Source organism: Diabrotica virgifera, chromosome 10, assembly GCF_917563875.1.
Source record: "Diabrotica virgifera virgifera chromosome 10, PGI_DIABVI_V3a".
Lineage (NCBI taxonomy): Eukaryota > Metazoa > Arthropoda > Insecta > Coleoptera > Chrysomelidae > Diabrotica > Diabrotica virgifera.
The window spans coordinates 35,708,099-35,723,663 of record NC_065452.1 but is presented as its reverse complement, the minus strand read 5'-3'; the positions used below and the strand labels follow the sequence as shown (position 1 = coordinate 35,723,663).

Sequence of the window (15,565 nt, the reverse complement as noted above, 5' to 3'; positions counted from 1 at the left end):
TGGAGTGGTATTTCTTGGAAAGGAGAGACCGAACTTGTGGAGGTGACTGGGTGAATGATAGCTGATATGTACATTAAAACATTTTAGAAAATCATGTTTTGCCATTTGCCAGCCATATTGGATAACAAATTCGTGTTAATGCACCATGTCGGTAGAATAGTGAATACTTACTTTGATGAAATTCAATTTAAAAATTATATTGGCCACCATATAGCCAATATTAAATTTAAATCCGATTATACCATTTATATGATACATTAAAACATAACACTCGGAAAAGAAATTTTTATGGCACTGGGGGAAGCACACAAATTTTATTTCACACGATAATTTCAAAATATGCAATATTTTTGTCCGTGAGTGTATATTAAATTCTGGTACTTACAAATTCGAAATCTCCATCGTTAAAAGGCTGATGGTAATGGGGTTTTTGTTCTATAGGTTGAGCCTGCTGCAGCGGGGAAGGCGGTTCTGCGAGCTTCACCTGAACGTTACTTTGAAAATTTTGTTGTTCGGTTGAAGTGTCAATTGTGTCTAGTGTGATAGGACTAGCCACTCCATTTCCCTAAAACAATACAGACTTTTAATATTTAATATAAGATAAACAATCGTCCTTTTGAATTCAAAGGTATGTGCAGATCAATGATGGGATACAGCAAATACATGGACAAACAGCAGATCTAAATTAAGAATTCTAACTTGTATACAAAATTGTAAACTGTAAGAGTGAGATTATACTGCACTTTGTTTGTATTGTTAGTGAATTGACAAAAATGTACTAAGCGTGATACTAATAGAAAATGTTTATTAATGCTGCAAATATCCTTATCTTCAATAAAAAAGTGTTTATTCAGCAATAATGCAAATCATCATCATCAGCAGCTCTACCTCATTATATGTTTTGGTGTTTCAGTCTCCAACATCCGTTCAACATGGCCCATCCAGCGCAGACGTCCCATCTTTATAGATGTTATGACGTCGGGTTGGTTGTATGCTGCGCATAATTCAAAATTATATCTTCTGCGCCATACGTCAATTTCTTTCACCCCCTTATATACAGGGTGATTGATTAGTGGGGTAAAGCTCAATAGATCCGCTATAGTAATAGATAGCAATCAAAGTTAATAACAAATATTGTAGCCAACTTTGTGCTTCATATTACAAAATTAGTTAGAATATTACAGGTCGTTCGATAACACAGTGGCAGACCAAACTTATGTTTTTTTAAACGGAACATCCTATATTTGATTTTATATTCGAAATCCTGTCAACTTCTCCATCACAAAAATATAAAGGTTTGTTATGTTATACAGGGTATTTACAAAGTTATAACCAATTTTGTATGAAAATCGTAACAAGTTCAACTCCCTGTATAAATAAAAATAAGCACAACAGCAATGGTTTATTAATGCCATATTTTTTTATTTATTGTCAAAATTTTCAAGAATTATTGACATTGCTAATTTTCGTTATATCAAATACAGGTTGAGTCAAAACGCAAGTACATTATTTTCTCAGTAATGTTAAATGGAACACCCTGTATTTTATATCATTATTGAAAAGTAATATTACCGTACTTTAATTTTTATTTAACATTAAAACAAAATATCTCGAAAACTAATAAATATAGACATATGGAATGTTATCTAAAAATTAAAGTACGGTAATGGTACTTTTCAATAGTGATATTAAATACAGGGTGTTCCATTTAAAATTACTGAGAAAATAATGTACTTGCGTTTTGACTCACCCTGTATTTGATATAAAGAAAATTAGCAATATCAATAATTCTTGAAAATTTTGACAATACGTAAAAAATATGGCATTAATAAACCATTGCTGTTTTGTTTATAACTTTGTAAATACCCTGTATAACATAACAAACCTTTATATTTTTGTGATGAAGAAGTTAACAGGATTTCGAATATAAAATAAAATATAGGGTGTTCCATTTAAAAAAACATAAGTTTGGTTTGCCACTGTGTTATCGAGCACCCTGTATCGTTCTAACTAATTTTGTAATGTGAAGCTCAAAGGTGGCTAAAATTTGTGTTATTAACTTTTATTGCTATCTATTACTATAGCGGATATATTGAGCTTTACCCTACTAATCAATCACCATGTATGTGTCTTAAAGATTTTTCGTTCAAACGTAACATCATCTCTCTTTCGCTTCTAGCTATGATATCAATATCATCTGCAAATGCCAATATTTGTACACTTTTTGTTATTATTGTTCCTCTGGTGTTGACTTTTGACTCTAATTATTTTCTCTAATGTGACGTTGAACAGAATACAGGATAGGGCCCTATCGTAGGCCCTTTCTAACATGGATTGTATCTGTTAGTGCGTTTTGAATTCGAATTTTGTATTTGCAATAATGCAAATGGTATTGGCAAAACAAATCATTGTAGTAACTTCGGTACTTTTACTTGGTTTACATTTTTCAGTACCAAGTTGAAGAAAAGCCATCTTGCTGTCTCAAATTAGGAATCTCACCTTGTTTTTCAAGGGATCTCACCTTGTCAATGTACTGTATGATACGTAGTGGGTATCACCATTAAACCTCTTCAGTTCTGCTCAGAATGTGTTGTATTATGAAAATTGGGTCATTTTAAGAAAGAAAATGTAAATGATAAAATAGTTACCTTAACTTCAGCTTCCTTTCGATCAAAATGTTCTAAGAACATTGGCCTGTACTTCTTTCCACCCTGTGAATTGGTGTCATGACCTGTAAAAATAAGTATTATTTCAATTTATAATTAAATAACATTCGATTTTAACTGATATTTTAAAAGAATGGAGCTGAAACTATTTTCTTGTGATATTTCTACACTGTATTCTTATTCTACACCTACAGTGTATACATCTTGATGGGGCTCCATCCTGGTAGACCGCTGCAAGAGAACTAAGAGAGCAACAAGACAGAGGGTAAAAGTGTATTGTACCGTGCAACGAGGAGCCTGAGTCACAGACTGGAGTACCAGACTGCATCTTCTTTTATATTAGGCCTTATTCAATCATTCAAAGCTGTATAGTAAAGAGCATCCTAGAGATAATGTGCAACAGAAGATTAGGGAGAAGAAATAGGTTGGAAAGAGATATGAGTGGTCTAAAGCAGAGGAAGTTTACATAAAAGGTAGCAAAGAGTGAATCAAAGCACACTTAACCTAGTGCTAAGAAAAGATGGTCTGCAAAGCTGTATGAAGAGTTGGAAAGTTTCTTCCCCAAGGGAGAACAGCCTTGCTAAAGCAAGTGACAAGTCATCAAAGAAATTGGCACATGCGTCAGATTAAGGGTGAGAATGGAGGAGTCTAAGACCACTGATTTTCCATATCCGAGTCCAAAATCAATATATGTATTTTCTCTAGAAACAGAAACTACTATCAAAGACAATTAAGAATAGGAAAATATAAACTCTGTATTAGTAACTCTGTAAAATATCTCGGTCTGAATCTAGATAGAAAACTATTATGGAAACGTATCCACGTTTGGACGTATTGGGTATCCACCAAATTATCAAAACAAGTAATTATTTAAATATTTTAAGAGCGTTTTGTAGAGCAAAGTGGGGAGCAGACCCAAATACGGCTTTAAATCTAAAAAACAATGGTACGATCAATAATGGATTATGGAAGTCAACTCTATGGAACAGCAGCAGATACACATCTAAATAAAATCGAGATACAACAAAATAAATGCTTAAGAGGTTGCCTGGGATATCTTAAGTCAACGCCCATAAACATTATACAATCTGAAGCCGTGGAACCCCCTCTTAAACTAAGAAGACAACTATTGTCCAGAAAATTCATGATAAAAACCATTTCCAAAAAAACTTCTTACCTCAATAGTATACAGTCACTAACAGTTCAAGTTTTGACCCATAGATACTGGCACTTCAAGAAACCCCCCCCCCCCCCACCCATAGTAGAAACTTTCTGAGGAATAGATGACATTACAGATATACTTTATTCCAACCAACTCCCCCCGGTTTTAATTTACTGACCAGAACAAATTTTTATCACATGAAATTAGAACCTACTATTTTGAAAGTCAAGAAGTAGCAAGTATCAATCAAACAAAGTTCAACGAAACAAAAAAACTAATACTGGCCAAACTATGATTCTATATTCACTGATGGATCAAAATCAAAAGAGTACACCAGTTGTGCCTTTTACCACTTTGAGAAAAATACTGACAAAAAAATTATTTTACCAAAGGAAGCTTCCACATCATCATCATTCTCTTTGCCTTATCCCTATGCGGGGTCGGCTTCCCTAATTGCATTTCTCCACACAATTCTATCTTGGGTCATATCAATGTTAATCCCCTTTACCAACATGTCCTGCCTTATCGTCTCCCCCCAGGTCTTCTTTGGTCTTCCTCTCCTACTCCTTCCAGGAATCTGCACTTCAGCTATTCTTCGTATTGGGTGATTCACGTCTCGACGTTGAACATGACCAAACCATCTTAACCTATGCTCTCTCATTTTGGCATCAATTGGTGCCACACCTAGACTTCCCCTAATATATTCATTTCTAATTTTATCCTTCTTTGTCATTCCACTCATCCATCTAAGCATTCTCATTTCCGCCACATGCATTCGTTGTTCCTCTTTCTTTTTCACTTCCCAACATTCAGTTCCGTGCATCATAGCCGGTCTTATGGCTGTTTTATAGAATTTTCCCTTCAGCTTCATTGGAATTTTTCTGTCACACAACACACAACTCACTTCTTTCCACTTCATCCATCCAGCCCTAACTCTACTGCATGCATCTCCATCTATTTCTCCATTACTCTGTAATACCGATCCTAGGTACTTAAAACTATTACTTTTCACAATCATTTCACCATCCAAAGATACCATTTTATTTGTAGTAACTCCATCTTTAAATGAACATTCCAAATACTCTGTTTTTGTCCTACTAAGTTTTAAACCTTTTTCCTCCAGAGCTTGTCTCCACTGCTCCAGTTTTTGTTCTAAATCTCTTTCACTATTTACTATTAACACTACATCATCAGCATACATTAGGCACCATGGAATACTAGCCTGTAGTTTCGCTGTTATCTGGTCCAAAACTAATGAGAATAAATAAGGACTAAGCACCGAGCCTTGGTGCAATCCTACTTTCACCTGAAATTTATCAGTCTCTCCCACACCTGTCCTAACACTAGTTGTTACTCCCTCATACATATCTCTTACAATCTTTACATACTCGCCAGGGACTCCTTTCTTATTGAGTGCCCACCACAGAACCTCTCGAGGAACTCTATCATATGCTTTCTCAAGATCAATGAATACCATATGAGCGTTGGTCTCTTTATTCCTGTATTTTTCCATTAGTTGCCTTACAATGAAAATTGCATCTGTTGTTGATCTGCCCTGCATAAAGCCAAATTGATTATCGGATATTTCGGTTTCTTCACGTATCCGTCTATCAATTACTCTCTCCCATATTTTCATGGAGTGGCTAAGTAGTTTTATAGCCCTGTAGTTTGTGCATTGTTGTATGTCTCCCTTGTTTTTGTAGACAGGTACTAATATACTGCTTCTCCATTCGTCTGGCATTTGTCCAACTTCCATAATTCTATTAAATAGACCTGCTAGCCAACTTGTTCCTGTCTCTCCCAATGCTCTCCATACTTCCCCAGGAATATCATCTGGTCCGACTGCTTTTCCTTTCTTTATTTTTTGAAGCGTTGAGCCACTTCCTCGTTTGTTATTCTGGTAACCATTGCTGTTACTGTCTCCGTTAACTCCACAGGCTGTCTGTCAAATTCTTCATTTAATAGACTGTCAAAATAATTTCTCCATCTCTTTTTGACATCCTTTTCGTGAATTAGTATTTTATTATTTTCATCTCGGATACATCTAATCTGATTAAAATCTCTTGCATTCTTTGCTCTCTGTTTGGCTATTTTATATATCTTTGCTTCGCCTTCCCTGGTATCAAGTTGATCGTATAGGTTTGAATACGCTTCTGCTTTAGCTTTGCTACTGCTACAGCTTTGCTACTGCTACTTTCGCTTCCTTTTTGGCGACCATATAGTTTTGAAGATCTATGTCCGATCTGGTTTCTTGCCACTTTTTTATATAATTTTCCCTTCTCTTTTATTTTTCCTTGTACTTCATTTGACCACCACCAAGTCTCTTTATCCTCAAACTTCTTTCCTGACGTTTTCCCAAGTATTTCAATAGCCTCTCTAATAATATTGGCCATTTTTCTCCAAATTGTGTTAGGGCTTCCTTTCATGTTCCAACATATTTTTTCTACTATTCTTTCCCTGAATAGACCTTCCTTCTCATCTTTTAGCATCCACCACTTGATTTTTTGTGGTCCTCTCCAATATTTTTGTTTAGTTTCACTTTTTACTTCGATGTCCAGAACAAGCAGCTTATGCTGTTGGCTTACTGTCTCACTAACTATTACCTTGCAGTCCTTGCATTCATGTATGTCTTCCTTCCTTATCATAAAGTAGTCTATTTGGGATTGATGTTGTCCACTTTTGTAGGTAATGAGTTGAGTTTTTCTCTTTTTAAAGAATGTGTTAACAATCGCCATATCCAATGCTGTTGCTAATTGTAGCATGTCATCTCCAGCTTCATTACTAATTCCAAAGCTTAATCCCCCATGTATTGTTTCAAATCCTGTCTTGGCTTGGCCCACATGTGCATTGAAATCACCTCCTATTATAACTTTCTCCTCTGCTGGAATATCACTCAGTACGTCTCCTAATTAGTCATAGAAAGCTCTTCTTTCATTCTCACCCAGACCTGTTTGAGGAGCATACACACACACACACACACACACACACACACACACACACACACACCAACCACACACACACACACACACACACACACACACACACACACACACACACACACACACACACACACACACACACACACACACACACACACACACACACACACACACACACACACACACACACACACACACACACACACACACACACACACACACACACACACACACACACACACACACACACACACACACACACACACACACACACACACACACACACACACACACACACACACACACACACACACACACACACACACACACACACACACACACACACACACACACACACACACACACACACACACACACACACACACACACACACACACACACACACACACACACACACACACACACACACACACACACACACACACACACACACACACACACACACACACACACACACACACACACACACACACACACACACACACACACACACACACACACACACACACACACACACACACACACACACACACACACACACACACACACACACACACACACACACACACACACACACACACACACACACACACACACACACACACACCCACGCACACCCACGCACACACACACACACACACACACACACACACACACACACACACACACACACACACACACACACACACACACACACACACACACACACACACACACACACACACACACACACACACACACACACACACACACACACACACACACACACACACACACACACACACACACACACACACACACACACACACACACACACACACACACACACACACACACACACACACACACACACACACACACACACACACACACACACACACACACACACACACACACACACACACACACACACACACACACACACACACACACACACACACACACACACACACACACACACACACACACACACACACACACACACACACACACACACACACACACACACACACACACACACACACACACACACACACACACACACACACACACACACACACACACACACACACACACACACACACACACACACACACACACACACACACACACACACACACACACACACACACACACACACACACACACACACACACACACACACACACACACACACACACACACACACACACACACACACACACACACACACACACACACACACACACACACACACACACACACACACACACACACACACACACACACACACACACACACACACACACACACACACACACACACACACACACACACACACACACACACACACACACACACACACACACACACACACACACACACACACACACACACACACACACACACACACACACACACACACACACACACACACACACACACACACACACACACACACACACACACACACACACACACACACACACACACACACACACACACACACACACACACACACACACACACACACACACACACACACACACACACACACACACACACACACACACACAACATTCAATACCTCTTTATCAATTATAAATTTCACTGACATCATTCTATCACTCGTTCTTACAACTTCTACTACGTTATCTTTCATTTCACTATCAGCAATTATACCAACTCCATTTCTGGTCTTACTACTCCCTACATACCACAATTTATATCCATCACCTAGTTCTTTCGCCCTTTGTCCTTTCCACCCAATTTCTTGAATACAAGCAATTTGAAATCTTCTTCGTTTGAGCGCATCCACTAACTCCAGACTCTTACCTGTAAGACTACCAAGATTCCAAGACCCTATCCTGATTTTTCTAACCTGTAATGGTGTTCCCCCTGAGATAGTCCTCACCCGGAGATCCGAACGGAGGCTCATTTTACTTCCGGAACATTTTACCTCAGGAGATGCCATCATTTCAGTATAAGTTTTTAGTGCGTTTGGAGAAGGTCTTTTCATTATTATGGCCTGAAAAGATTTTTGGATATTTGATGCCTGAATGCCTTTTCTATCAGCACCATACCCTGCCCTGCACGTTTAGCCAATACACCACCAATGTAACCAAAGTGCAGTATTACCCCACATCCGCCTCATTTTTCTGTATAGGCCAGGATCCCTACTGTAAGGACTGCCCTATAAGCCAATGTATTGTTGCCCGTATCCTGCCACTACTAGGCACGTACTTTATTCGGGATACTAGTTCCATATAACGGGATACTAGTTCCATATAGTGTATATAGAAGGAAGCTTCCATATACACTGCAGAATTAACAGCAATAGTGCAAGCTATGAAATACATACTCAGCTCTAACCACGACAAATTCATAATATGTACGGACAGCAAAAGTGCAGTAGATAAACTTAAAAATGTAAAAATAAATAGATCAGTTAATCATATTGAAGCAAACATCCTGTATTTACACAATGAGATACACATCAAGAATAAAGTCGTCATATATCTATGGGTAAAGGGACACGCAGGTAATGAAATGGTAGATGCCTTAGCAAAAACAGCCCCACACCCAACATCAGGAGAAGAACTAAATCTTAAACTACCCCCGTCCGATTTATTCTTAAATCAAAGACACAAAATAAATGATATGTGGCAAAACCTATACAGTGCATCAACAACCGGAACAAACTTTTGTAAACACCAGCAAAGAATCCCCAGAAAACCATGGTTTCACAAAATACCAAACAGAAACTTTGTCGCCACAATACATTGGATACGTGCTAACCATGCACTAACACCTTATTATAAGCACAAAATGAAAATTACAGTCGATCCACTTTGTAGTTGTGGTACATGTCTTACTTGAATGGCCAATAAATAATGTAAACATTAATAAACTATATAAAAACTTAATTCACTACAAGATAAACCTTCCAATAGACCTAAATTGTATTATTTTTTTAGGAAATAATGATATCCTTTATGTACTTCATCAATACATCATAAACTGTAAACTAAAATTGTAAAATTACTAACCAATTTTGTAAGCAATTCTGCGAAAGAAACTAAATGTAAAGCATTATAGGAAAGAAAAAGGTGATTACAAAAAAAATAATTAAGAAATAAATAAAATAATAAAAAAAAGAAATAAAAACACACACACACACACACACACACACACACACACACACACACACACACACACACACACAAAGACGGCTGAAACCTCCGAGGTGTTGAACCGGTTTGATGTGAAAAAAAATTAACTAATGCTACATAACGTGTGATCCAAAATTATTGTCACCATAGGTGGCTCTGAACGACAGAGATAGCTATACAGTGCATGTCTATTCTTAATTCAGATATACTTTCCAGTTGACGTTAACTTTGCAGTGTACGTCAACTTAACAAGAAAAGTTAGGTTATGTAGAGATGTTGGTGGTGGACATATACAGCATCTTGTTTGATTTTATTTATTATTGTTACTCATAATTTTGTTAATTCTTTTTATTTTTGATTAAAGTTCTGTGTTAAAGGTTTTGACTGATTTTTTATGTTTTATAATGTTAATCAAAATTAATTGATAAACCAATGATATAAATTCTGATTAAAACAAGACATACGTAATTTTTGCACGGCTAGCTTTGATCCCAATAATTGTGGATCGCTCGTTATTACCAACAAAACAAATGAATACATCAGCTCAAGTTTGATACTATGAAACATTTTACACAAATTAATTATTCAATCTAACATAGTCTGGCTAATTGGTTCTCACCAAAGCCATAAATTCCACGAAAAAAAAGACCACTGATGAAATCCAAAAATATGTATCGAGAAAAAGAAAGTTAAGGATATATCAAACGGTCAAAAGGCCCACAGTGACGTATGGTAGCGAAGTATGGACAATGAAAAAAGTAAATACAGAGAAATTGGAAAGATGGGGAAGGAAAATGTTCCGAGGCATGAGCTATGAAGGCAAAAACATGGTGGAAGGATTCAAAGATTCAAGATTCAAAAATTTGTGTGTGTGTGTGATGAGAGTGGATGGCATTAGAGCATGTCTATTTGCCACAGAATTTGATTCAAAAATTTATTAACTACGTTTACAAAAAAAAAAAAAATTGAATTGTGGCAAGTCAATTTGATATATATAAAATTTATAAGATATATAAGATAATGTATATATACAAATAACATATATAGAAATATGAATACATTCACGCACATTCACAAAATAAGACATCGGAAAACATAGTGAGTAATATTCATGTCCATGATACTGCTTTAAAATGATCAAAATATTCCCTAACAGAGTAAAAAGCAAATCTCAGAAGATATTTTTTCAAAATGACTTTAAATTTATTGATTGTAAGGTTTTTAAAATCCTTAGGTAGGACATCATAATATATGTTAAAGTCAATTGAGTTCTTTTTGTGATTTACTCAAACGATATTTGACTGTTCTGATATTATTGGCACCTCTTGTGCTGTAATTATGCAAGTCAGACTGTTTAACTAAAGTATCTGCAGTTTTGTGTGTTTCCACGAGAACATTGTATAGCTATAGTGTTGGCAAGGGCATTATTTTATATTAAATAAATAATGGATTCCAAGTAACCAACTTTTGCAATTATTCTAATTGCTTTTTTTTGCAATTTAAATATTGTTAGTGCATTGTAAGAGTTTCCCCACAAAATAACGCCATAGCTTAAAAACGAATGGAAAAGAGAAAAGTAAATTGTTCTTAAGGTATCAACACTTGTAACAAGTTTTAGTTGTCTAAGTAAAAATAAAGTACTTGAAAGTTTACCTTCTTCTTCAGGTGCCATCTCCGCTACGGAGGTTGGCAATCATCATAGCTATTTTAATTTTTGAGGCAGTAGCTCTAAATAGTTGTTTTGAGCTGCATCCAAACCATTCTCTCAGGTTTTTCAACCATGAAATTCGTCTTCTTCCGATGCTTCTTCTGCCATCTATCTTTCCCTGCATTATGAGTCGTAGGATGCCATACTTCTCGCCCCGCATCACATGTCCGAGATACTGTAGCTTCTTTTCTTTAATTGTAACTTCAACTTCCTTCTCTTTACCTATTCTTTTCAGTACTTCATTGTTTGTAACTCTATCTACCCAGGAAACCCTCATAATTCTTCTATAGGACCACATTTCAAAGGCGTTAAGTCGTCTCATTGTCTCTACATTTAACGTCCATGATTCCACTCCATAGTATAGAACACTGTAGACGTAACATTTTGTTAGGCGTACTTTAAATCTTTGCTACATATGACCTTTTTCATTTTTATAAAATTAGAACGTGCTTTTTCGATTCTGACTTTTATTTCTGCAGTGTAGTCATTATTTTCTGTTATAAGTGTTCCTAGGTAAATGTACTTTTTTACTCTTTCGATCTGCTGGCCCTCTACTATCAAGATTTCGTTAGTATTATGGTTGTTTTTACTAATTTTCATAAACTTCGTCTTTTTGATATTGAGAGAGTCCGTACTCCCTACTACACCTTACTATTTTACTCATGAGTCTTTGCAGGTCTTGTAAACTATCGGCTATTGTTACTGTATCATCTGCATATCTGATGTTGTTAACTAAGACTCCATTTACTCTTATGCCGACTGTTTCATCTTCCAGAGTTTCTCGCATTACCTCTTCAGAATAAGCGTTAAATAATAGAGGTGATAGTATGCAGCCTTGCCTGACTCCTCTCTTTATTTCCATTTCTTCAGATGTTTCTTTTTCAATTCTTACTATTGCTCGCTGATTGTAATAGAGGTGTGTTATTAGTCTTAAATCTCTTTCATCTAGGTTTTTATTTTTTAGAATTTCCATGAGTCTATCATGTTTTACTTTATCAAACGCTTTATTGTAGGCTTTATACTATACGTAAACGTAAAGAGGATGGTTAACATCCAAACATCTCTGTGTCAGCACGTTGAAGGAGAACAATGCCTCTCTGGTACCCATACCATTGCGGAACCCATATTGAGTGTCACTAATATCTAGCTCCAATTTAGAGTGTATTCTGGCGTGGATAATTTTCAATAGAATTTTCAAGGTATGTGACATTAAGCTTATGGTTCGGTAGTCACTGCATTCTTTTGCATTCACCTTCTTTGGCAAACACACAAAGGCTGATGTCAACATTTCTCTAGGGATGATTCCTGTAGTCTAGATAGCGTTGAACAGTTCTACTATTATGTCCAGGTTTTTCTCGTTGACCAACTTTATCAGCTCGCTAGGCAATTCATCTGGACCAGCAGATTTATTGGTTTTCATAGAGTTTATTGCCTGACTAACCTCTGATTTGGTTATCTCTGGGCCTACATCTCCCGTTTGGCTATCTACGGATGTACTAGCTTCTCTCTGGTCATGAAATAGTTCCTCGATATACTCTTTCCATCGTCGTAGTTTTCGTTTTGTCTCCATTATAATATTTCCATTTTTGTCGAGCAATATATTTGAGGTTCTTCTATTTCCTATTCCGGCTAGTTCTTTGACTTTTTTATGTAGGTTGAAGTTGTCATATGTGTTTTGCAGTTCTTCTATTTCTTTACATTTTTCAGAGAAGTAGGTTTCTTTAGCCTAATTTTTCTTCTTATTTGGTTTTGAAGCTGTTATAGCGGGTCTTATTAATGGTTTTGTTTTTTCTTCTTTCATTCATCAACTCTTTCACTCATCAAGTTTACCTTTGAGATGGTCAATATGGTTATACCAAGTCAGTGTGTTGTCAATTATCATGCCCAGCAATTTTACAGTATTTTTTTCCACACGAGCATCGAATGGATTAGATTAGATGAAATGAATAAATTTTGAGTATTGTTGTCATTGGAATCAAGAGAATATAATTTCGAGAGAGTGGTCCATTTTACTAATCTGGTGGTTGTTACAGAAGAGAAAGGCAGTAAGAATGAGAACTGAATGCCAGATTGTCATAGAAAACAAAAAAAAAAAAAATGGGAAGTCTACGACCACTGATGAAATTCACATATACCTCGTCCAATTTACTTACCGTTGCACGTCATCCGCGCTATAGCCTGTGACACGATACCAACACGAAATATCTAGGCGGTAGGTGTGTTCCCCTTTAGAATCATTTTGATTCTAAAAAAGAACACACCCACCGCCTAAATATTTCGTGTTGGTATCGTGTCACAGGCTATGGCGCGGATGACGTGCAACGGTAAGTAAATTGGACGAGGTATATGTATCGAGAATAATTAAGTTAAGGATATATATAAAACGGTAATAAGGCCCACAGTGACGTATGGTAGCTAAGTATGGACAATGAAAAAAGCGACAGAATACGGAGAAATTGTAAGGATGGGAAAGGAAAATGCTCAGAGCTATATATGGAGGCAAAAACACGGTGGAAGATGGAATCAAGGGAATATAATTTCGAGAGAGCGGTCCATTTTACTAATCTGGGGGTTATTATAGAAGAGAAAGACCAGGAAGAATGGGAACTGAATGCCAGATTGGTATAGGAAAATAAAAAGATGGGAAGCCTAAGACCACTGATAAAATCCAAATCCAGATATACAGGGTAGCGACAAAGTATGGAAACACGGTAACTTCTCGTAAACCGCTAAAACAATTTTTATAGATTTTGGTATTTAAGGGTCTTCAATGCGGCCAATATTATAGTGATAATTACATTGTTGTCAAATCTTCCGTTTTTCTGGAAATCTAATGAACTTTCTTATTTCAAATGAAAGACCCTGTATATTTTTTGTGTTTTGAGTCCATGAGAAATACTGATTATTTTTCATGTTATATTCCCTATACCTAAATGCCATAATTTCTGCGTTATTGCTACATTTATTAAAGAAAAATTTGAACAAATTATAAAAATCAATTTTTTCGGCCCGGGTAGATATTATTTTAGGTTTTTTGGATCATTGGGAATAAAAAAAGTCTTGTAATTTTCCTCTAAATTTAACCGTTTCCGAGTTATAAACAACTGAAAACTGAAAAAAATCGAAAAATGGGGATTTTTAAGGTTCAAAAACACAAGTAAAAAAAAATAATTTGTGAAATTACGAAACACCTAAATTCAAGCCCAAACCTATCAGCTCCCTATAAGAATTTTTTGCACTTTTTATTCTAAAAGGTTGTATTTTTAATTGTTAATGAAGCGCATATGAGAGGACAAGCGATCGGGCTCCATTAACAACTAAAAACAATATTTCAAAATTAAATAAGACCAAATTACTTACCGGTAATAATTAAAATAAGGTATGGGCAAAAATAATATTGTTTACTTGTGTTTTTGAACCTAGAAAATCGTCATTTTTCGATTTTTTTTAGTTTTCAATTGTTTATAACTCGGAAACGGTTAACTTTAGAGGAAAATTACAAAAGACTTTTTTTATTCCCAATAATCCAAAAAACCTAAAATAATGTCTACCCGGGCCGAAAAAATTGATTTTTATAATTTGTTCAAAATTTTTTTTTAATGAATGTAGCAATAACTCCAAAATTGTGGCATTTAGGTATAGGGAATATAGCATGAAAAATATTCAGCATTTCTCATGGACTTCAAAACGCAAAAAATATACAGGGTGTTCCATTTGAAATAAGAAAGTTCATTAAATTTCCAGAAAAACGAAAGATTTGATAATGTAATTACCACTATAATATCGGCCTCATTAGAAGACCCTTACCCAGCAACATCTATTAAAATCTTTTTAGCCGTTTTCGAGAAATTACCGTCTTTCCATTCTTTGTCGCGTCCCTGTATAAAATGGTAATAAGGCCCACAGTGACGTATGGT

General features: G+C 36.2%; 1 protein-coding gene across 1 annotated transcript in view; it reads right to left on the bottom strand.

Moving 5' to 3' along the window:
* The window catches only part of LOC114332539 (serine/threonine-protein kinase 3-like), a 110,740-nt gene that overhangs the window by 12,033 nt on the left and 83,142 nt on the right, over nt 1-15,565 (bottom strand). The window contains exons 6-7 of the mRNA XM_028282352.2: nt 2,649-2,731; nt 386-565 (exon numbers count right to left, since the gene is read on the bottom strand). Of these exons, the coding sequence (XP_028138153.1) occupies nt 386-565; nt 2,649-2,731 (263 nt within the window). The remainder of the gene's footprint in view (nt 1-385; nt 566-2,648; nt 2,732-15,565) is intronic.